The sequence below is a fragment of the Carassius carassius genome, chromosome 9 (genome assembly GCF_963082965.1).
Source record: "Carassius carassius chromosome 9, fCarCar2.1, whole genome shotgun sequence".
Taxonomy (NCBI): Eukaryota; Metazoa; Chordata; class Actinopteri; order Cypriniformes; family Cyprinidae; genus Carassius; species Carassius carassius.
This window is the reverse complement of record NC_081763.1, coordinates 23516807-23538990: the sequence shown is the minus strand read 5'-3', so window position 1 is coordinate 23538990 and position 22184 is coordinate 23516807. Positions and strand designations below refer to the sequence as shown.

At 38.4% G+C, this 22184-nt stretch overlaps 1 protein-coding gene across 5 annotated transcripts in view; it reads left to right on the top strand.

The window, feature by feature from the left end:
* Window positions 1–10152: 10152 nt before the first annotated feature.
* Window positions 10153–22184, top strand: part of LOC132149360 (E3 ubiquitin-protein ligase SMURF1) — a 38895-nt gene continuing 26863 nt past the window's right edge. For 3 of the 5 annotated variants that reach the window (XM_059558532.1, XM_059558530.1, XM_059558528.1), the window contains exon 1: window positions 10154–10481. In XM_059558532.1, coding sequence (XP_059414515.1) covers window positions 10316–10481 — 166 coding nt within the window. In that variant the 5' untranslated portion in view covers window positions 10154–10315. Of the gene's footprint in view, window positions 10482–22184 lie in introns of all 5 variants that reach the window. The other 2 variants (XM_059558531.1, XM_059558529.1) reach the window with 1 other exon arrangement.

Here is a 22184-nt window from a genome sequence, read left to right as displayed (position 1 = left end):
GTTTGTTTGTTTGTTTTTATTTTTAATAATAGAAATTAAAATAAGTATATTTTCCACTTTATTTGTGCTGCAGGAATTTTCTAACATTTCACTGAATGGCAGTGAAGGCATTTCTGACAAGGGTTTAGTTTAAACCTTTAAGTGTAAGTATATATGCAGTGGATTTTCTTGTAATTTTTGCATGTTTTATATGAAAAAGATCTACTGTTTTACAAGGACAGCTTCCGCTTAAACTACTTAGTCTATAGGAAAGCCTTTCGGCAAATGCACATTCCCTCTAGGATGCCTTTACATACCAGTTGCAGGTGCAGGATTAAGAATATGTCACAAACACCTGGTAAACACAAGAGCGTATATTGAAATAATAACAATCTGCTTGATGGATCTGCATTGATTAACATATTATATCAATTATATCAGTCATTGCCTTATGCTGCCCAAGGAGCTGTTACGACGCCGTCTTAAAGTTGCAGCGACCTTTTTTGGCCTTTCTGACTTGGACGGGGGACATGGTGACGACGTTGCGCTACCGGGGGACTCCCGGGGCGCCGCCTCACTTATTTGGGCTGACCAGCCCAATCCCGCATTCCCCGAAGAGGACATCTTCGCGGGCAACCTCATGCTCTTCGACGAACCGGCCGGTTCCGGCGATGAGGATGATGTGGCCCTACTTGGGACCTCAGAGGACGAGAAGTCCATCCCGCCCTCTGGCGTTCCCCAGGCTAGCGTCCATGCAGCCCTGCCTCAGTCCATCCTCCTGGAGGTTTGTGAGCGAGCGGCCACTCGCCTCAACATTGAGTGGCCCACCCATGGCCCAGAGTGCTGCTGTATGCTTTTCCTCCCCTGTGCCTGATAATTCCCACACTGGCCAGGGTGAGAGAGCAGTGCCTGTCTCTCATTCCCATAGCACCCAGGTGGCCCAAAGCACCATGGCTGGCGGAGATAATCCCTCTGTAATTGTCACAAACCCTTGGTCGTGATCCTGGCTCTGGCTGATTTGAGATTGCTGGTGGGCATGTTCTCCAGTGATCCTGTCTTCTCACCTGCAGTTCATCACGTCAATCAAGCACACATGTTCCATATCAAGCAATATACTCTCTTATAAAAGCCAGACCAACTTTCCAGTCCCCGCCAGATCGTTGAACCATTCAGTACGAGTACACGTCAGCCGACCAATATTTTGAGTTTTCTGTATTTTGTCTTTTGTTGGGGAATTGAGAGCTAACTAAGTTTTTCCTATTTTTTGATTGCAGTGTTCCAGCCTGAACCTTGGTATCAAATCTCTCACCAGAACCTCAGGACACATATCACTGGAACTGGATCACCAACCGTCTGTTCTGCGAGAACATACCCTGCTCAGCATACATCTCTGTTTAAACTTGTGGTTAATAAATTTACCTTTAATTGAACTGACACTCTGGTCTGCATTTGAGTTCTGGTTCCCGGTCCTGACAGTTATATGCCGAGCCGTTGCGCCTCCCCCCCCCGCAGGGACCTTTTGTCTCAAGCGAACGGGGAGATTTATCACCCGCACCTGGACAGGGTGGCTCTTTGGGCCTGGCCCATGAGAGGACAAACCTAAGCGCACTGGGGCTTTCGCCGCGTGTGATTGCTACTATACAGAATGCCAGGGCCGTTTCTACGCGGTCCCTGTATGGCTGTAAGTGGCAAGTGTTTGAAGGGTGGTGCGGTGGGCGTGGTCTCACATCTTATCAGTGCTCAGTTCCTGATATTTTGTGTTTCCTGCAAGACCACAATCAAGGTCTACTTGGCTGTGATTTCAGCCTGTCATGTGGGTTTTGAGGGCTCAACAGTCGGGCAGCATCCTCTAATCCGCAGATTTATGAAGGGTGCCCGCCGCTCCTTGCCAGTCATCAGGAGAACTGTCCCTGAGTGGGACCTCTCCATGGTGCTGGAGGCTCTGTCTCAATACCCTTTTGAGCCTCTGGGATGTATTTCCTTAAAGCTTCTGTCTTTCAAGACAGCTTTGCTCTTGGCCTTGGCATCAGCTAAACGTGTCAGTGAGCTACATGCACTTTCGGTTCATCCCTCGTGCACTAAATTCTCTCTTGGTGGAGATAAGGTTTCCCTTAAGCCTAATCCGGCCTTCATGCCGAAGTGCTTCCCTGCGTTCACTTCGGAAGTGTTGGAGCTGTCCGCTTTTCACCCTCCACCTTTTTCCTCCCCGTAGGATGAGAGGCTAAATGCTCTGTGTCCCGTCCGTGCTTTACAGACTTATATGACCAGGACCAGTGCTTTCCGGAAGAGCAACCAGCTCTTTATTTCATGGGCACACCCTCATGGAGGGAATCCCATATCTAAGCAACAGCTCTCACATTGGCTTGTGAACGCTATAGCTTTGGCTTATGAATCCAAGAGAGTGCAGCCCCCAGGGGACATCAGAGCTCATTCCACGAGGGGCATAGCCGCCTCTTGGGCTTTGTTTAGGGGAGTGTCACTGCAGGACATCTGCTCCGCTGCCAGTTGAGCTTCTCCTCATACTTTTGTGCGTTATTACCGGCTGGATGTCACCAGCATCTCGGTAGCACATTCGGTTTTAGGGGTGGGGTCTTCTTAGCCCTTCCCTGCAACCACGTTGTAAGTAACGAATAGGAGGGAATGGGCCGGCAGGTCACGTACATTCCTGTCACCAAGCATGCATTTCCATTCCTTTCTGGATGTATTTATATGCACTTTGGTGTTGCTAGAGTTACTATCGTGTGTGTACTACATACAAGTTTCATGTGCTGCATGTGCACAGCAGTCATGTGTTTGCATCAGTATTGCAGTTCCATGATTATGGGACGTGTCAGGCACCACCTCCCTGGGGCGACCGTCCTTCTCTGGCTTTCAGAACCTCACTGTGAGTGTATTGGGCAATTGGGGAGCTGTCCATGTCTCTCCAATAGGTGGATCTCGAACACGAGATGATGAAAGAGAACAATAGGTTACTGTGGTAACCCCGGTTCTCTGAAACATCGAGTGGAGAGATCCACCAGCTTTGCCCCTCTTGCCGCACGAGAAGCGAATATACTTACTGGAGAATAGCAGCGTCGTAGCCATTATATGCCCTTAGGTAAAGGGGTGGGGCCTCACCTGGCATTGGCTGCGCGCTTCTGTCTGTCTAGCCAGACTTGGTGCAATTGGATGCTTCTGCAGAGGTCAGGTACGGATGCCCTTCCCATAGGTGGATCTCTCCACTCGATGTTTCAGAGAACCGGGGTTATGACAGTAACCTATTGTTTTTGCATTTCCCTTTATGATAGAGGTAAAATAATTAAATGATTCAGTACAAGAACCTTGGCTTATTGAACAGGGCATGATGTTCCAGAGAGGACATCAAAACCATTTGCTTCCCTTGAAATCTGAAGCTGGCCTTTCTACAGTGGCTCCCACTAAAATACTGAATGACATTTTTGGTGTTCTCAGTCTTGCTGGCACCTGTCTCTCCACTAGGAAAATGTGATATGTTAAAGCTCATTGCTGTTCTCAACAAAGAGCAGTGGTATTATTTATAACACACAATGCATAAATGGCTGTTTTAGAGCTGGTTTCACAATTGGTGTATAATATTAATTAATATGAATCAATTTTTTTATTAATTTGCAAGTCAGAGCTGGATGAAAGAAACACAGCATGACCAACACCTAGAAATCTCATGTGGGTGGTTACAAAAATATGGTACCATCCTTAAAATGTTTACTTAATTTTACATAATTTACTTTAGAAATAAAATTGCATAAGATTAAATTTATTTTTCTGACCCCATTTGCAAACTGTGATTAATTGTTTTGTGTATAAATGGAACAATATTAGATGATGTTTATGCTTAAAAAAACAAAACATTTTATATTAGGTTAATGATTCAATATTGTAAATAATGTGGGTGTTTTTTATTCATTTTAAACATTACAAATAATTAAATCTAGACTCTATCTAACAATCAAAAATGTCCACTTGATTTAAAAAAAACAGACAAGTTGCCCAAAAATTTGTAAAAAAATACATTATATATATAAGTAATTAAAATAGTAAAAAAGTAATTGAATAGTAGAAAATGTTAAATAAACAGTATTTCCTCTCTTTTATAAGTGAATGGATATGTTATGTTAATGAAAACTATATATATACACACACATACATATATATACACACACATACACATACACACACACACACACATATATAATATATATATTAACAGCAAAACCTTTCTTATAGATGTGGTTTTCCCATCTGTAGACAAAACTCTGAGTTTTCATTAACATAACATATCCATTCACATATAAAATATAGGAAATACTGTTTATTTAACATTTTCTACTATTTAATTACTACCCATTTATAGATCACAACAAAGAGAATATGGACAGAAACAGACAATTTGTTTTTATATTGTTCCACACTATCACATTTTCCCTTGATGTTTATGTATACTGATATCCCAAGATATAAATCTTTATCAGCATATTTTAATAGAGCTTAAATGCATTCTTTGTTTCTTTTACAGAATGTTAAAAATGTTATTTTAATACTTTATATATATATTTTAAATTCATAAAATGACTCACAACTAATGGATTTTTAAATGAATGAAATCTAATTAAATTAAATCATTAATTCACACACTATCTTTCAATTCCTTTTCTACTTCATCAATTCAGTCAGTTAACAGATCTTTCTAAGGCTCTGTCTGTTTCAGCTGGCAAACAATCAAATCCTTCACTTATCAGAGACATGACCAAGAGGCGGCAAAAGTGAGCTACATCAACTCGATTGAGTAAATCATGTCAATAAGATGTCTTTCCATATTTTGTTTGCCTTCTTTCATATTTAAGGTATAGTTTACATTAATCACATTCTAAATCATTCTGAAATATATCATTTGTTGTCAAGTTAAACGTCCTCAAAGACTGATTTTGTTCTCGGCTCATGTCTGGCATTTAATTATAAGCCCTAGTGTTGCAATCACTTTCTAAAATCCCAAGCACAAAAATACTGCCAGAGCTAATAACTAAAGCTTGTAATTTAACTAAAATGTTTTTTTCTGTTACTTCATAACATTATTATTGTGAAGCCTCTTTTGTTTCAATATATTAGTTTTAATTGGTCTGCAGTCAAATTGACAACATTTTATTATCAATATCTACATATCCTCTGAGGTGTCAAGACATTGCATAATTACATGATGTTCTCAATAATCAACAAATATATTAGAATGCTATTCATTTTTGAGTTGTACATCATTAAACCCAATTGCATCCCACACAGTGAACTGATTTAATTAAGTGCATTATTAATATGTATTTGTTTCCATTTTAATGAGTCTTCAGATCAAATACATTTCATTGTAATGCCAAAAGCACAATGCCTCTCTGCTCATTAAAGTGGTGACAGACTGAAAAAGGCCATGTGTGGCCTGCCTCCCTCATTAGCCTGCTGTTTATGTGGATTGGCTTTTCTTCTGCACGACTCTATTGAATGGATCTATTGTTTCCAGTTGCTAAAGTCCTCAAATCCAATCCCTTCCCCTATTGTTCATTTGATTCTAGCCTATGACAGTTATCGAGCCACAATTAATGTAATCAGACTATTGTAAATTTTATGTAAATCATCTGCACTCATCATCTGGTAATTTATTACAAATCAAAACAATCTCAACCAAATGCTGATCTATTCATGTAAAATATTACAATAATCTATCTATCTATCTATCTATCTATCTATCTATCTATCTATCTATCTATCTATCTATCTATCTATCTATCTATCTATCTATCTATCTATCTGTCTGTCTGTCTGTCTGTCCGTCTGTCTAATAATATATTAATTAAAATGTAAAATATTAATTAAAATAGTCTTGATGACATCGCTCCAAAACAGCCAACATAGTCAAATTTTTCATGTAATTTTTCAAGTAATTCAGCATCTTAACGTATGATTAATGTCCTTCTAGATCATACATACACAAATGCACTGGCAGAAAAGAATAGATGAGGAAATCAAATTAAAGTTAAATTAAAGTATAATCACAACCTAGATTGGGTATCCAAAATAAGATTTCTTGGAAGATAGTGGACTCACATGGAAAGGGCGTAGAGAGAAGATGGAAGAGAAAAGTAAAAGAGTGTTGAATATAAGGAGATGTGTGTTTGGGCAAGGCTGGGGGGCAGAGGCTGGCATTAAAAACTTTTTACATAACATTATTCAGTTTGGAAGCATAGTATATGGATCAGCAGCAAAAACTCATTGAGATAAATTGGAGTGAATTCAAGCAAAAGCATTACGGATCTGTTGTGGGGCTTATCTGTCATCACCTGTTTCTACATAACAGGTAGAAGTAGGGGACAGGCATCTCAAATTAAGAAGACAAAGGTTAATTGCAGTATATTGGGCACATTTTATGGGACAGGACAAATCACATACCACTTTAAGGGTACTAGAGCAGTGTTGGGAGTATGGAAATAGGGAATGTAATAATTTTGGATGAGTGGTTGGAGATTAGTAAAAAAGTTGGCTATTGAAGATTAAGTATTACTCCAAGAGTGGCTTTACAGCAGTCCTTTTGTGGATTTTGCAACAGCCTTCAGTTGATTTAGGAATGCTGGAACATAGAAAAAAGAAGGCCAGAGTCAACTAAAGGAAATCCAGGTAAGGGAATATGTGGTTAAAGTTTGGACAAAAAATACAAATCATATACGGATGCATCAAAAAAATCCAGATAAGTAGGAGTAGCAGTTGTCATTCCTTATATGCAAATAACCAGAAAGTGGGGGTTCTCAAATGAATTATCAGAATTTTGAGGGGAATTAACAGCAATAATAATAAGCAAGGCAGGATTAAAGGACATGGTAGTATGTTCAGACTCCAGTTCTGCTCTTATGTGCATTGAAGCACAACAGTCAGACACTAGACAGGATTTAGTAGTGTAGATTCTGCAAGAATTATATTACAGGAGAAAAGAGTGAATGTAATATTCATGTGGGTTCCACCTCACATGGGGTGAAAGGGAATAAAGAAGCAGACAAATTGGTGAAACAAGCTCTGAGGGCCACTAGAATGGAAATGGAAATACCATAGATATTAAATTAAAGCTATAATTAAAAAGCAAATAAATCAAATATGGCAACAACTGTGGGAGAAAAGAAATACAGGTAGACATTATGTATGAAATACAGTCAAGTGGGAAAAAGTGGGTACTCAGGTGGAAGTAGATGAGAGGAAAACATTTTATCCAGACTTTGAATAGGTCATACAGGACTTAATAAAACAATGCAATTCATGTCCAAGCATCCGACAGGATGTTGTGAACGGTGTGGAAAAAAACAAACAAGTGTCATCATGTATTTAGATAAGTTGATAGAAAAAAGTTATTAGAAGAGGTTCATAGAAAATATGGCATTGAAATTTATTTGAGATACCTGTTAAACCCAGAACAGAGAAGTAATAACAGAGCAGCTTTAATTAAATATTTGTAGAACACAGGTTTAATCAATAGGATTTGAATTCTGTATATAATTTATACAGAATAATTTATATAATCGGCTTAATTTATAAATATATATATATATATATATATATATATACAGTACAGACCAAAAGTTTGGAAACATTACTATTTTTAATGTTTTTGAAAGATGTTTCTTCTGCTCATCAAGCCTGCATTTATTTGATCAAAAATACAGAAAAAACAGTAATATTGTGAAATGTTATTACAACTTAAAAAAATAGTTTTCTATTTGAATATACTTTTAAAAAAAAAATTATTCCTGTGATGCAAAGCTGAATTTTCAGCGTCATTACTCCAGCCTTCAGTGTCACATCATATGTAACATCCCATGATCATTTAGAAATCATTCTAATATTCTTATTTTTTATTATGAGTGTTGGAAACAGTTCTGTTGTCTAATATATTTGATGAATAAAAGGTTAACAAGAACTGCATTTATTCAAAATAAAAAATAAAATTCTGGCCCCAAATTACTGACCAGTAGTGTATATTGTTATTACAAAATATTTATATATATATATAGTTTAGGGGGGGCGCTAGGTACTAGTCCCTATCAATATTTTGAGATGACAAATTTGTCCCCACCAATATTTAGCAAGCTCCTTTGAACTGCTATTTGGATCTTTGCACTGCTATTTGGATCGATTCTAATGGCCAGGACGACGACAGTACAAGAAACGCCGCAATTTGATTGGCGGCGGGGTATCTGACAGGCTACACGCGCGGGCCGGGACTACTTTTGTGCTTGCACTAGCAGCGCGCGCATGTTGACGACGCCGACGGTAATTTACAAGGGCTGTCTCTCTGCTACATACAAAGGCCAGAGTAAAAACATGTTAATATTCCGTTTTTTTTTTTTGCCCCTTTTTGTACTATGTAGATGCCACCCAAGAAGAAGAAAGGGGACATAAGAAGCTTTTTCATAAAGCAGAGTCAGAGTGTAAGTAGGCAAAATAACTAGCTAGCCACAAAAATAAACGAGCAGTAGTGACCGACCAGGCTTTCAAATGCATATTCTGTGGAAAATAGTATTAACTGGTGATAGTATTACCCAGGATGATAGAATGCTACGTTAGCAAGTAACTGAATGTCAATTAGCCTGTAAGTTACCTTAACTTAGAATCTTGCAGTCAACATAAACGTGAGTGTACTGGAGGGTAAATAGTGTTTATAATAGAAAAAGGTTATTATATTTATTTATTTTGATTTGATTCCTTGTGGCAGAGTATTTTTTGTTAGTGTAAATACTAATGTACATAATAATTTATCTTGATAAAACGTTTGGTTGTTCAGCATTACACAGTCTCAGATTTTTATTTTTTGAGAGTGCATTTTTGAGATTATACAGTTATACTAAATCACCATTAAATCACTGGTATCTTACAACAAAATAATTCCGGGGGGGGGGGGGGGGGGATTTATGGGGGTGTCCCCACTAAAGCTGAGACCAAACCTACGCCCATTTTATATATATATATATATGTATCCCTGCCTCTGCTTAATTATTTTGAAAAATTATCCCCCCCTCAAAGTGATCAGTGCTACTACACTAGTGGCGAGACGGATCACAAAACTTATCACGGATCCGTGGTTTGATTAAAGTCAATTTTATTTTAAAATGCGCTACTTTGGCTGCCGCGCAGCATGTCTGTATTCACCACTCTGCAGACTTGCTCAATGTCACGCCCACGGCGCTATCTGATTGGTTACACCTCACGAGTAATAGCCTATCAACACTTGCGAGACGGTTGAAGCCGGGTCCGCTGGGCAGTGGAGTTGCCAACTTGAACTTGGCCACTTTGTCGCTAGATTTAACGACTTTTTTTTAAGCGACTAGCGACAAATCTAGCGGCTATTTGGACAATCATTTTTTAGTCTCTGAGACTCTCTGGTGCTGCCGCACGAGTGCAAGGTCTCTCTTTCCCAGCACGAGCCTCCCTCTCTGCATCTGCCGTGTTCAGCGAGCGCAGAGAGGAGAACCACTTTCAGGGGAAAAAATATATATATTCTGTTGTTTCTAACTCTATTTTACAAGCAAGTTTAGCCGACATCAGTCACAGCACAACCACTGACTTTATCGTATGTGTATTTGATTTCATTAGTGCAGATTAAATGTTTGAGAGCTGGTGTAGTCTGGACCGTGTTTCAGTCATTATAATATTCATTCCGTTGTCTGAAAACAGAAACATTAAAATATAGTAATAAGAACAGTTTTATTGAGAATTAAATTAAATGGCTAAATTAAATTGCAGCATGTGAGCATAGGGAGGCAATACAATACAATGCAACGCACTTACGTCATAAATATGCTAATCAGCGCATGACGTCATCTAGTTCATGGTCTCATTATTTATTTTTATGAATTAAAATGTTTCAAAACATCCCCCCCTCTGTTTTTTTTCCACAAATCGCACCCTGTATATATATATATATATATATATATATATATATATATATATATATATATATATATATATATATATATATATATATATATATATATATATTAACACAGCATTAAACCAGAGGAGCTGAACACGCAGCGCTGGCGGTAGCATACATAGATTGTCATGTAGGTGGCGGTAATGCGCGAAATTGGTGCGATCCGCCAAAAAAGGGAAGAATAAGCGCTAGGCGAAAGAGCGCGCTCGTGCCCGGCCGCGAGTACGTGCACGTACAGCTGTACGAACGTGATGTCAGAACGCTTTTGAGCTAAAAAAAAAAATGTTAGCCTGTGTTGTTAAGTCTGAAAGCTACAGGGGATTTGCCAGACGGAAATAATACCGTTCTATCGCCTAGAAACACATGCACATCCCACATATTAGCATAGCGCGTTTTTATACGTTTTTCTCTCCGCTTGAAGCGAGCGTCTTGGGTTTATCCTGGAGAAAGTTCGTTGGTTATTTTGTGGGAGTGATGTCGAATCCTGGGACTCGAAGGAACGGGTCAAGCATTAAAATCCGACTGACAGGTAAAACACCAACAAATATCTCCCGTATCGTTTTAACTCTATAATTACTGGGTTAATTGACATTTTCTACTTTTAGTCCGTTACCATCGATGTGTATTTGTCGGTAATGTGTATATGGAAGGCTAAGCGACTCTGCTAGCTTCTGCCGCTGGGGCGAATTGCAGCAGCCTGGCTCTTCATGCTAAACACATGCTAACATGAAAAGCAGTCTTTCATTTCATCAGCATCTACATAAACAGTACAGTAGTCAGTGGACTTGCTTTATTTTCACTCATGTGAACGTTATCAGCCGAAAGCAGCTCCCTCTGTATGGTTTATGTTGGATTAGTCATAAATCAGCTGAGCATTAACTGGATGAAGCAAAGGCAGCTGTTTTCTCGGTTCCTCTCATCTGGATGGCTGTGTCTCTGTTGTATAACTTATTAAGATATCAAGACTACCGTGTGTGGCAGACTATTCATTAAAAGCTTTGTGTTGTGCACTTATTAGATTTGATCACTGAAGCAAGTCAACAAAGGGTTACAATGCCTGGTCTTTATATGCTAATATACTCTTTCACAATCCGCTGTTGGGGTTTTCTTGAGGAGGATATGTTTCCCTACTCTTTGGAAATTACTTCTCGGAAATGTACAGGATATGATTGATGCATACTGATCTCATTGATATCATCAGAGAGATAGTGACAGTGCCCTGAAGGACTGGTCTCTTTAAACCATATCTGCTGTTGACACATCAGTGTTTATGGAATTGCTTCTACTTTGTGAGTCGCTTTGGATAAAAGTGTCTGTTAAATGACTAAATGAAATAGAAAGATTAGTAAATGCAAAATTATAAGGTTATATGCTTTGGACAGTAATAAAGACTCAGCAGGGGAAAGGTTAAAAGCATTTTTTATAACAACATGGCCCCTTTAGTTAATGCATTAATTAACATTATCTAACATGGAGTAATACATTTGTTACAGTATTTATTAATCTTTGTTAACGTTTGCCAGTTAAAAATACTGTTCAGTGTTCATGTTAGCTCAGGTCAATTAAATCATATTCGCAAGATAGAAGTTTTGATTTTTAATAAATTAGTAAATGTTGAAATTAATATTAACTCGGGTTAATGAATGCATTAGAAGTATTTTACTTGGTTAGCTGATTTTAACACTGGTTCATGTTAACCATATTGCAGTGTAACTGCTTTTCCTCTTTTTTTCCTGTTTGTAGTTGATGTATGTAGTGGATTACATGGGGATTTTGTCATTTTAATGTGAGAAAGTTTGACGTTTAGTTGGATTTAATGGTGTTTTTTAACATCTCCCATGGCCCCATTTTTGTCTGGCAGAATTATTTTGATGTCAGACTCAACACTGTACTATGAACCGCTTTGATGAAGGCAGTGCTGACACCATATAAAGACTTTTTGTTCCCGCACAAATAAGAGAGCTCTGAATGTGCCGGCCTTTATTTTACACAGATGCATTTGTGTCTCACAACATCTCCTCTGTGGCCACTTGAGTTTGTTTGTGGAAGAGATGTCCACAGCAGAGGTGGAGATCTGTTGGGCCACAGACAAACCCAGCGCCTCCAGCTGTGCTGCTTTACCCCCTGGGCCCATGAAAAGAATTCTAATTGGACAAGGAATGTCTGTCTCATGAAACAATGAGCGATGAATCTCTTCAATGGCTGCTTCACTGTTTAGACTCACAGGTCATTTAAGTCCAGAGGATTTGGGTTACCAAAGCATGCAAGATTTTTATCTGTGTGATAGCCATCAGTGGATGCAGCGTTTTTCAGTGTTATTCTCAGCGTCTTGTTTGCTAGTATGTTTTGAGTTGTTTCACATAATCGCTTTCCAATTAATGAATAACGGCAGTTTTTGGCAACCACTGCATCGAATCTTGTTTATGGACATTAGCTTCCTTAACATATCAGCGGATGTGGGAATCATAAGGATGGAACGATTCCTCTTAATGATTCTGGTTCCTTAACGATTCTGCTGGATAGTTCATTTGGTCCCCCTCATGTTGTTCCAACCCTTTATTTCTTTTGTGAAACATAAAAGAAGCTATTTTGAGATATGTCAATGGTCTCCTATGTTGTTTGGTTCCCAAAGTTCTTAATAATAAATAAAATATCTTAATTTGTCTTTCACGGTCATCATATACTCTGCTTCATTTTGGGTGGACTGTCCTTCTAATGATTGTTTTAGTACTTTTTTAGAGATAATTCATTTTGGATAATTATAACATGGAGTTCATATTGCATCTAGCCTACTCCCTTCCGTAGTGTGTTGGCAAATTAGATAATTTCAGCACAACAGATATATGTTGATGAATAGGCTACATGTAATGCTATTCTTGCAAAAGCTGTTTACATAATTTTTTTTTAATGATATTTACTTACTGTATTTTCCGGACTATAAGTCGCATTTTTTTTCATAGTTTGGCTGGTCCTGCGACTTATAGTCAGGTGCAACTTATTTATCAAAATTAATTTGACATGAACCAAGAGAAATGAACTAAGAGACCTGAACCAAGAGAAAACATTACCATCTACAGCCGCGAGAGGGCGCTCTATGCTGCTCACTGCTCCTGTAGTCTACACTGAGCAGCATAGAGCGCCCTCAAAAATCTTTAAGATAGAGTTTTCATTTGTACATGTATGAGCCAACCATGATGTAAAAAAAAGAATGACACCTCGACTGTCCACCACGGTTGCCTCTATCAGCCTGTAGGCTCAATTGTGTGTGGAGGAGTCGGGCCCGAATTGGCGCGAAAATTCACAAAATGTGACGTCATGCGCGTTCTCGTCTACTTCGGCTTACAACCGTACGGCACACAAGCCATTATAGTAAGCAGCGGCAATAGTGTTTTCAAATGGACTCTGCGGATGGAAAGAAGCGACCAGCCTTCAGCACAATTCAGACACCCACGGACACTCCTTGTAAGTTAAAAAAAAAAAAAAGAGCGTGCGCACTGAGAACGAGCATGAGACTGGCTGCAGTTCCTCTAACGGCCACTGGTGTCAGTAACGGTTAGAAATTTCAGAACCTACGCAATGCTCCTTTAACTTCACAACAGCACATGCACAACAAGTTAATAACTCCACAGAGTTAAGTCTCACGAGCCTTTAGTGCTATGTAACAGTAACTATTATTGGTTCATGAGGTTCAGTACAGTATGGTGTGTGAGTCAGATAATTTCAGTATCAGCAAAAAAACTGGTTCTTGTACCCAATTCCAAGTGGTAGCCTAAAAACGTCATCTTTTGACAATAATGATCAAAACAATTGTTTGTAGTCAATTTGCATGACCTTTTTAGACAGATTCCTGGTAGTCTTGTGTTATGGCTTCATGCTGATAAGTGTTGACAATCATCACCTTCACATTGTAGTGTCGAGGAGGCTTTGATGGCAGTATGCTCTTTGTGACCTTTTCAGCGGGGGGGGGTTGTAGACAATAAACTAATGTGCCCAAGGAGGACAATAGAGTGACTCAGTCAAGTTCCTCAAAAATGTATTTTTTTAATTTTGTATGGTCAGTTTTTCTAAATTCCTCATTGAAACAAGTACATTAAGTAAATTTTTGAGTAAACTATTATGTTTGATATTATTTTTTATTATTATTATATTTATATATTTTAACCAAATCTGGATTATTTTCCCAAATATATTTGGCTTTGCTGAAGTTGTTGTTTGTGTCTGTTAATGGTGTCATTTGCAGTGCTTTTCCCTGATTCATGCTTCTTCTTTCAGTCTTTTAGTATGTCCTTCTTTTCATGTTTCACACAACAGGAAGTATGATGATGCTTCTGTGACCATTTTATTTTTATGATTGAGGGATATTATGGGTTTTATGTGCTTTTTGCACAGTAATAATACAGTTTATTTTGTATTACTGTTGTTCAGTAATTTATATTTAGAGCCAAATTTTTATTTTTCTGTTTTTGACACAATAATTGCTAAACAATTGTTAGACCACAACAATAAAAACTTATTCAAATGTTTGTTTGTTTTTCAACCTAAATGATTTATATTTCTACTTTCTTCATGTCCAACTGAATTGTAGAACCTGATGTCATATTATTGAGATTAATGACATTTGTGACCTGATTATATCCTTTCAGTAATTTCATTAGAGGGGTCAAAAGAGGGGCAGAATTCTGTTAATTTCATCACTGAAGCATGCACTTCCTTGCGGGTTTTTTAAAAATATATTTTTTAAATATATATATATATATATATATATATATATATATATTTTTATAAGCTTGCTCAGAAGTTTTCATGATTACATAGTAATCAGGAGAAAATGCAAGTTTCTTATTTATCTCATTGTTGTTTCCTCATTACTTGGAAAGGTCTTTACTGATAGTGCCCTGAGAAAGCAGTTGACTTTACATGTTTTCAGCTGTTCTTCACCCTGAAGGTATTTTTTTGTGGATTAGTTGGGCTGTATGGTTTTTATTGTTGTTAATGAATAAGGGAGTCTGGATGCAACCGTATAAGAATGCAAAACATTACAGAGTCCTTGATTTGTATTGTGCTTCTGTTATAAGTTCTTCTTTCACTGTTGCTGTTACAAACATGCTCACACACGGGGATAATAAACTTTAAGGCCATTCAGGCTTCGAAACATTTGCTTGTTACTGAAAAACAGCTGTGTTTAACCTCTGGTATTAGTGGGACTCTGTTGTATACCTCAGAAACCTGTAAAGCTACCAGTTGATTTGGCAAAGCTAATTCTTAAAGCCTCTGTAGACTAAATGATGTGTTGATGCTTTCACAATTAGCATTTCTTTAACTAAACTCCAGGTGTGCTATTCAATCCAATCAAAATAAATAGGGTGAATAAATTGCTCATAATTAAATGCTATGACTGTTTTAAACAGATTATACAATGCATGCAATGCATGTCATTGTGCTTGATGTTTTCTGGCAAAGATATAGATTGCATTTTCTGACATTATTATACAGTGGTAGCCCAGGATGTCCAGTTAAACTCTGTTATCATGTTTGAATATATTTGCTTTGTTCTCAAAATATTCGTTGTCTAACAATTTAGTTTTGCATGATGGATTGAAGCTCACTGTTTTTGTATTCTAACTTGATGCGTCATAAATAGCATTGCACCAATTAGGAAATTTGAGGCATACTCAAATACTTGTTTAACCACTTATGGCTAAATAATGCAAATCCGTTAATAATTAAACATTTGCAAGAACAATGTGTATTTTCAGAAATGCACTGCAATGCAAATGTGCATTAAATAGTGGGTGCCGAACAGTGCGTGGCTTTTTTTTTTTTTTGCCACACCAAAATACACACTTCAAAGACCATTTTTTCATGTGGTTCCAAATCTGATAGGTATCTGAACACTCTGGTTCCAGAGATTCTGATTTCACAATTTTTCATCTATTATAAAAATGTTCTTTTTTATATAACTGTAACAGCTTTGTTCTTTAAAATCTGTAGCTCCAGAAGCACTTTGTTTGTACAAGAATGAAGCAATAATGTCATGTCAGACACGCTTTTTTACAGTAAAGTAAAATTAAAAGAAAAAGAGCATAATTATAAACCGAAACACCAGAAGTACTCTCACTGACTCATGTTGTCTAAGTTTGTGTGCACGATGTAAATAACGTGAGTGAGAATAAATAGTTTTATTTTTTGACTATGCAAAATCACTCATTTGCAGCATAGTAACTGGTATGAGTGAGTATCTTCAGTGTGAATTGCGAAGTCTTTTTTCTTTTATAATGGTAATTGTTTAATCGCATTATTGTGATGTTTGTCAATTCCTTAACATATTTCTAACAAGGACATGTTGTTTTAACAATGCCTCTTGGTGATCACTCATGTAAACAGTCTTAGGTGACTGAAAACAGGTGGCACAAAAAAGAGATCTGTGCATTAAGCCCTGCAGTGCAAATGTAGTCATGTTTGCCTGTTATGTTGACTTGATGTGCTGACTTTAGAGTAGATGCTGTGAATGATTTATTGAACATCCCATGTCTTCTCCATAATCACTTGCCCAGTAGCATATTTTTTGTGTAATGTGCAGCAGCCTAGTTCAAGCCTGGATTATGCTTTATGTACAAAGCTGTTGTATGGCATGCAAGCTACTGGACTTGCATCAGGTAAAAGAAGCAGCATGAAAAGTGGCTTATAGCCTGTGAGCCTGTGCTAGAAGCAGAGGGCTGCACACTGGGGAATCCTGCTTCTTCATTAAGGAGCACTAGCAGCGCTCTGCTGTTATTGTTTCTTTGTCACATGCAGCCTGATTGTCTGTTTCCTCCGTTTCTTCTTCCTCTATTCTTTATCTTTTTTTCATCCATCCTTTTGCGTGTGATCATTTAATGTTCATGGTTGTGTAGGTATCTGGAGCATGTGGCCTCTCAGACGTTCCTGTGTGTGATATTGATGTGAAGTCCAGCTGTGGGTTTGTTGGAGGATATACTGTTTGTTCGGGCTGTCTGCAGCACTGTAAACTGACACTATTGATCAGTGCCAGGCCGTCACCCGCCCTGTGTAAATAAATGCCTCGAATGAAAGCACAGGGAACGAAAGCAACAGATAGTTGTTATACACGTACTTGAGTTTGTGTGTTTGTTTGCCTTTAGAGCTTAGATGCTAGTATTCCTCTCCCTACATCAGATGCTAAACATTCTTATAAATTCTATAGACAAAATCTTGCTGACCCCCCTTTTTGTTTTACGGGTATAGTGTAACCTTTCTATTTATTGCATTTTATATTTTAAAACTAAATTACATTTATCATACTCTTAAATGCATATTTGTAACATGTTATATTATGCAAGTTTAAGCCATGTTGCTTTGTTAAAGGTCTGTTTTATGGACGTTCTGTCCTCACCACGTATGACTCAGACCACTATAGCATTTGCATTGTTTTGTGTTAAACTAATCTTGTTTCTATTTTGAACCACTTTTTTGAACTCAAGGTTTTTAAGTTATGATGTTTATGCACCTGAAGTCACACCATTTAACCTTGTGTGTTATGATAGACTCAGACCTTATGGAAGAGACTATATCTTGCACTGAAGTCGTAGATGAGAATGATTAGTATGAGACTTTGTATTCTGGTCACTCAGTGTCAATGGCAACCAAATAGTTTGACCGCTGTTATGTGATTTTTATTGCTGGGTTAATTGTTAACTGAAGCAGTGACTTCAGTATTTCAGAATGTAGGACATTTAGTTTATATGTGGCTCACCACTTACAAAACCTTCAAGTGGGAGATCAAGCTAGTGAACTAGTCAGTGCAAAACCACATGTTCATAATGGACTAGTCAGTGGGTTGTTTAGGGTAATATCCATGAGAAGATGTTTATTAGATTTAAATCCCTGCCCCCAAAGGAATGAATTACATTGAAATAGAAAATAATTATATTAAAATTGCAATATTTCACAATACAACTTTTCTGTGTTCTGTGACAGGTTCAAACACCTAAATTTACAGATTATTTTATTTACTTCTGTTTTGTATCCTAACAAATTCACCTTATCCCTACAAATATTTGGAAAATGCAGATTCGTGCAGCCTGTTGCCCTGATAAAAATGTGTGACGTGGTAGGCCTTTGTGTCCGTGTGTTTGGGACTGTATTGTGGTCAGCTGCAGACAGTGCTGTGTTGTACAGTGCCATAAGTCTGTGGGGCCTCTAGAGAGGATGAAGAGCTCATATGGTGATTTTAGCCTCCGTCAGCAGCCTGGCTGGCTCCCACGCGCCTTGTCTGGATTTAGGTTACTGTACAGCACCCAGGGTCACGCAGCCACCTCCCCCAGGTCACTGCTGGACACACATACTGCTGCAGGATGCATTCTTTTAGCTATTGGAAACCAGAATTGCTAAACGCAGGGATTTTTTTTCAGCCCATCAGTCTTTAAGATGTTACTTTTCAGTATAAAGCCTGGAACACACCAAGCCGACGGTCGGCCGTCGGGCAGTTTTTGTGCGTCGGCTGACTAAGTTTCCTCAGTGTGTTCCACACCGTCGGCTGAAATTGGTCCTCGTCGGCTTTTCTTCTGCCGATTCGACATGTTGAATCGGCGTCGGGCCGTCGGTGAAAGAGGGAACTCTGATTGGCTGTTCAGCTTAGTGAACGAGTCAGTGGACGAGAATAATAGCAAAACGGCGAGCACAGTCAAAACGGTACAGATAGAGGCTGTTCTAATGATATGTCTTACCTGATTGTTCCTTGGTGAATATTTCAATAACACGAGAGGAGTGGAATAAAAAAAGTGTTTAGCAGGATTAATATTCAAAACAGTAAGCACGCACTGCTTTGTTTACGGTTTGCATAACGTCAGCCGGCAGTGTCAGTTTCCCTTTTTGAATGACGAATATAGACGAATATATCTGGAGAAATAGACAGTTGTCTCATTTACACACAGGCGCAGAACGCGCATTCTACCTAACAGTCGGCAGTAGTTCTCTCGTGTGTTCAAGTGCAGCTTTTTACCCCGATGCGAGGCGACAACACAGTTGGCTTTCATCAGCGCTAGTTCGTCGGCGTCGGCTTGGTGTGTTCCAGGCTTAATGTTTCTCACTCTGAAATGGCACATTGTAGGCCATTGTTTCTTCAGTGGAAGCAGTCCTCTCAGCTCATTTGTGTTGTTGTAAGCATCGCTCATATCTGTACAGTGATGACAATTGACCGTAGGCCATTCTCTAAACTGACCGACATAACCTGTTTCATTTCAAGCTTGTTTTTGGCTAATTCCTGCAAGTGATCTCTGTGTGAATTGAGTGCACCCTGGAAACCAATTAGCTTTCTCAAACGCAAAACAAGACCCAGTTGAAGTTTGCTTGATAGCACAATAATCATCATCGCGTGTTGTATCTGAGTACTTCTGATGGTGTCAGACAAGCTGTCAAGTGTGCAAACAGGCGGACATCTGTTGGCATTGTTGCCATAAGGTTGCAGTCTCTTCGGTGTCAGCTCAGAGTTGTGATTAATGCGCTACACTTCAGATTCAGGATGTCCTCCTCTTCCAGTCACTGCCGACTGAATGCATTTCTCTCATTCCTATGTATTGTACTTTTAATCACTGATTCCCCCAAGGTATGGATCCGGTTTCCCTTCTTTTTCACGCCTGGTGACTCAGTGAGGGGGAAGTCTGCCTGCCTGTCCCCATCATTGGGCTTCTTCCTAGGGGAGCTTGGCGGATCCACCGTGGAAGTCGGAGTGGCTGACCTGCTTTATATTTGCCCGAAGAAATGTCTTGTCTGTTCATGCACATGAGGAGGTTTAGCATTCCAGTTTACCCTCTTGGCTGACAACTAATTTGTTCAAAGTTGGGTGGGGATCTATTTTTAAAGGCCTCTGACATTCTGGTCAACCCTTACAAAATGGCTTCCCACAGTTTAATCTTCAGTGCAGAGCTAGGATTTGGCCGTGGAAAGTGAAAGAAAGAGAAACAAAGAGCCCGGAAGGAGGGTGGAAGATATCTCCGGAAAAGCTCATGGATAATTCATTCGTGCTGGGGTCCCGAAGTCTTGTGTTTCAGCACTGCGAATGGCAGGGCTTTACATGAGCATGTGCAGTACGGTCTTTCTCATATCCCTCCAGTCTTCACGCCGCTGTAACTCAAACCGAAGCTGTGAATGGGAGGAGTGCTGTGTGTCATCGCTGAATCTGGCAGGAAATGAGTCGAGTAGGCCACATTCTTCATCCCCTAATCAGTCTAGTTCATCACTCAATTAGAGTGATGGCTTGCTTATGCGAAGCCTGAATGGTCTGTATTGTAGTAATTAAATGTAATAAAATCAAAAAAGCAATAAACAAATTGCAAGAGCTGCAAATTATTTAAATGAATGCGTCCACTTTGCATTACAAAGTGAAGCCTGACATTGTCTTCATTTATAGACGTGCAACTCATAACAATGTTTTTAACAATTACATATACTGGAGTCGGCCGATATTTATGGTGTTTACATTTTCACTCATTAATTCTGAGAGAAACAATAATGCCACTCTGTTGCCTGACTACCAGTTTCTCCATAGCTGGCTAAGCAGAAGTGCGCTATTTGATCAGACAGCCAAGTTAAACAGCTACGCAACGTTCAATATAAAAAAAGAAAAAAATGTCTGAGACCTTTTGGTATGTGGAGGAATATTGATATTATACCCGTAGTCACCTTTTTTAATTTTATTTTTCACACCGAGTTGCCTTTTTTTTCTGTAGAAGTAAATATCAGATAAAAAAAAAAAAGGAGTCCCAAAAACAGAAGTTATAAGCGCCAGTGGAAAATGAAACCATATCCGTGCTGACTGGCCCGGATCAGAACGGAATGGAATGGTTAAGCAAAGAGAACCGTTCGGCCGATAGTGGAAAAGCGGCTTATAAATCGCCCATGAGTGAACGTCATGAATGTCCTGATTCAGTTCATCTGGAAGAGACGACAAAAATGCAGAAGACCTAAGCTGTGTGGGAGCACTTTAAATTGTGTGAGGACAAAGCATGTGTGTCCTATCACAACATCACATCAAGTTTGAAAGAAAAAAAAAAAAGTTCTGTAAGTAGTATGCCTATAGTATATTGTTGGTGTAAAAAAACGAGCTTCTTTTATCCTCCATGTTAATCAGTAATTTTACAAATGGTAAAAATGTGCATTTAATTTACTTGCAAATAAGGCAGCTATATAAAAAAAACATACAGTAGCACAGCCTACTAATAATTTGTCTATATTAAAAGTATTGCTCTAAACAGACCTGTGTGTTTTGTATCACGACTGCAGTTTCCACTTCCGGCTTGCGCTGTTCTGTAGTTTATTAAAAGCTTATTAATTCTGAATGTGTCGCATGTCCATATTGCACCAAATTGCAACACTTCACTCTCTTGGGTCCGCAGCAACACACCCACCACACGTGAAGTCGATTGGATGAACGGTTCTCGACATAATAAAAATGCAAACAGACAGACCGACATGCAAAGATGTTCAGCCCTTCCATCCGAAGCTTTGAATATTCTGAGTTGATTACTACCAAAACTTAGGTAGTAAGTAAGTTTAGTAGTAAGCCCTATAAGGCCATCCTTAAAAATATTTTGGTTTGCAGTAACAGTAATTTTTGTTTTAAAAAGGGTCAGTAGGTCGGTCTATATTTTTTTTTTTTCAAGTTTCAATGTAAAAAAAAAAAAGTAAATTTTTGTGATGATGACGTCGGTATGAATTTATGAGTTGATTACTACCAAAACTTAGGTAGTAAGTAAGTTTAGTAGTAAGCCCTATAAGGCCATCCTTAAAAATATTTTGGTTTGCAGTAACAGTAATTTTTGTTTTAAAAAGGGTCAGTAGGTCGGTCTATATTTTTTTTTTTTCAAGTTTCAATGTAAAAAAAAAAAAGTAAATTTTTGTGATGATGACGTCGGTATGAATTTAAACAAATTAGCATATCGTGACGTCACTGACTGGGTCTTCAACTCGTGCCTTCGGAGGCATCATTGCAAACCTCATTTTGATGCAGGCTATATAGACCACAAACAAATTTAAATCTTTGTCAAAAACATGTTTATTGCATGAATTTCAGGTGAGAAAAAAAATGAGGTACTGTTTTACTTGCATCCACCGCTACGTATCAATGCAACCTACAAATGAGAGAATGTTTACTCAGCTTTCTTGGGTTGTCACTTTTGTGAAAAAAATCCTGTTTGATTTGAGTGACTAGTGTTCATTGAATCGATTGTAAAATCGA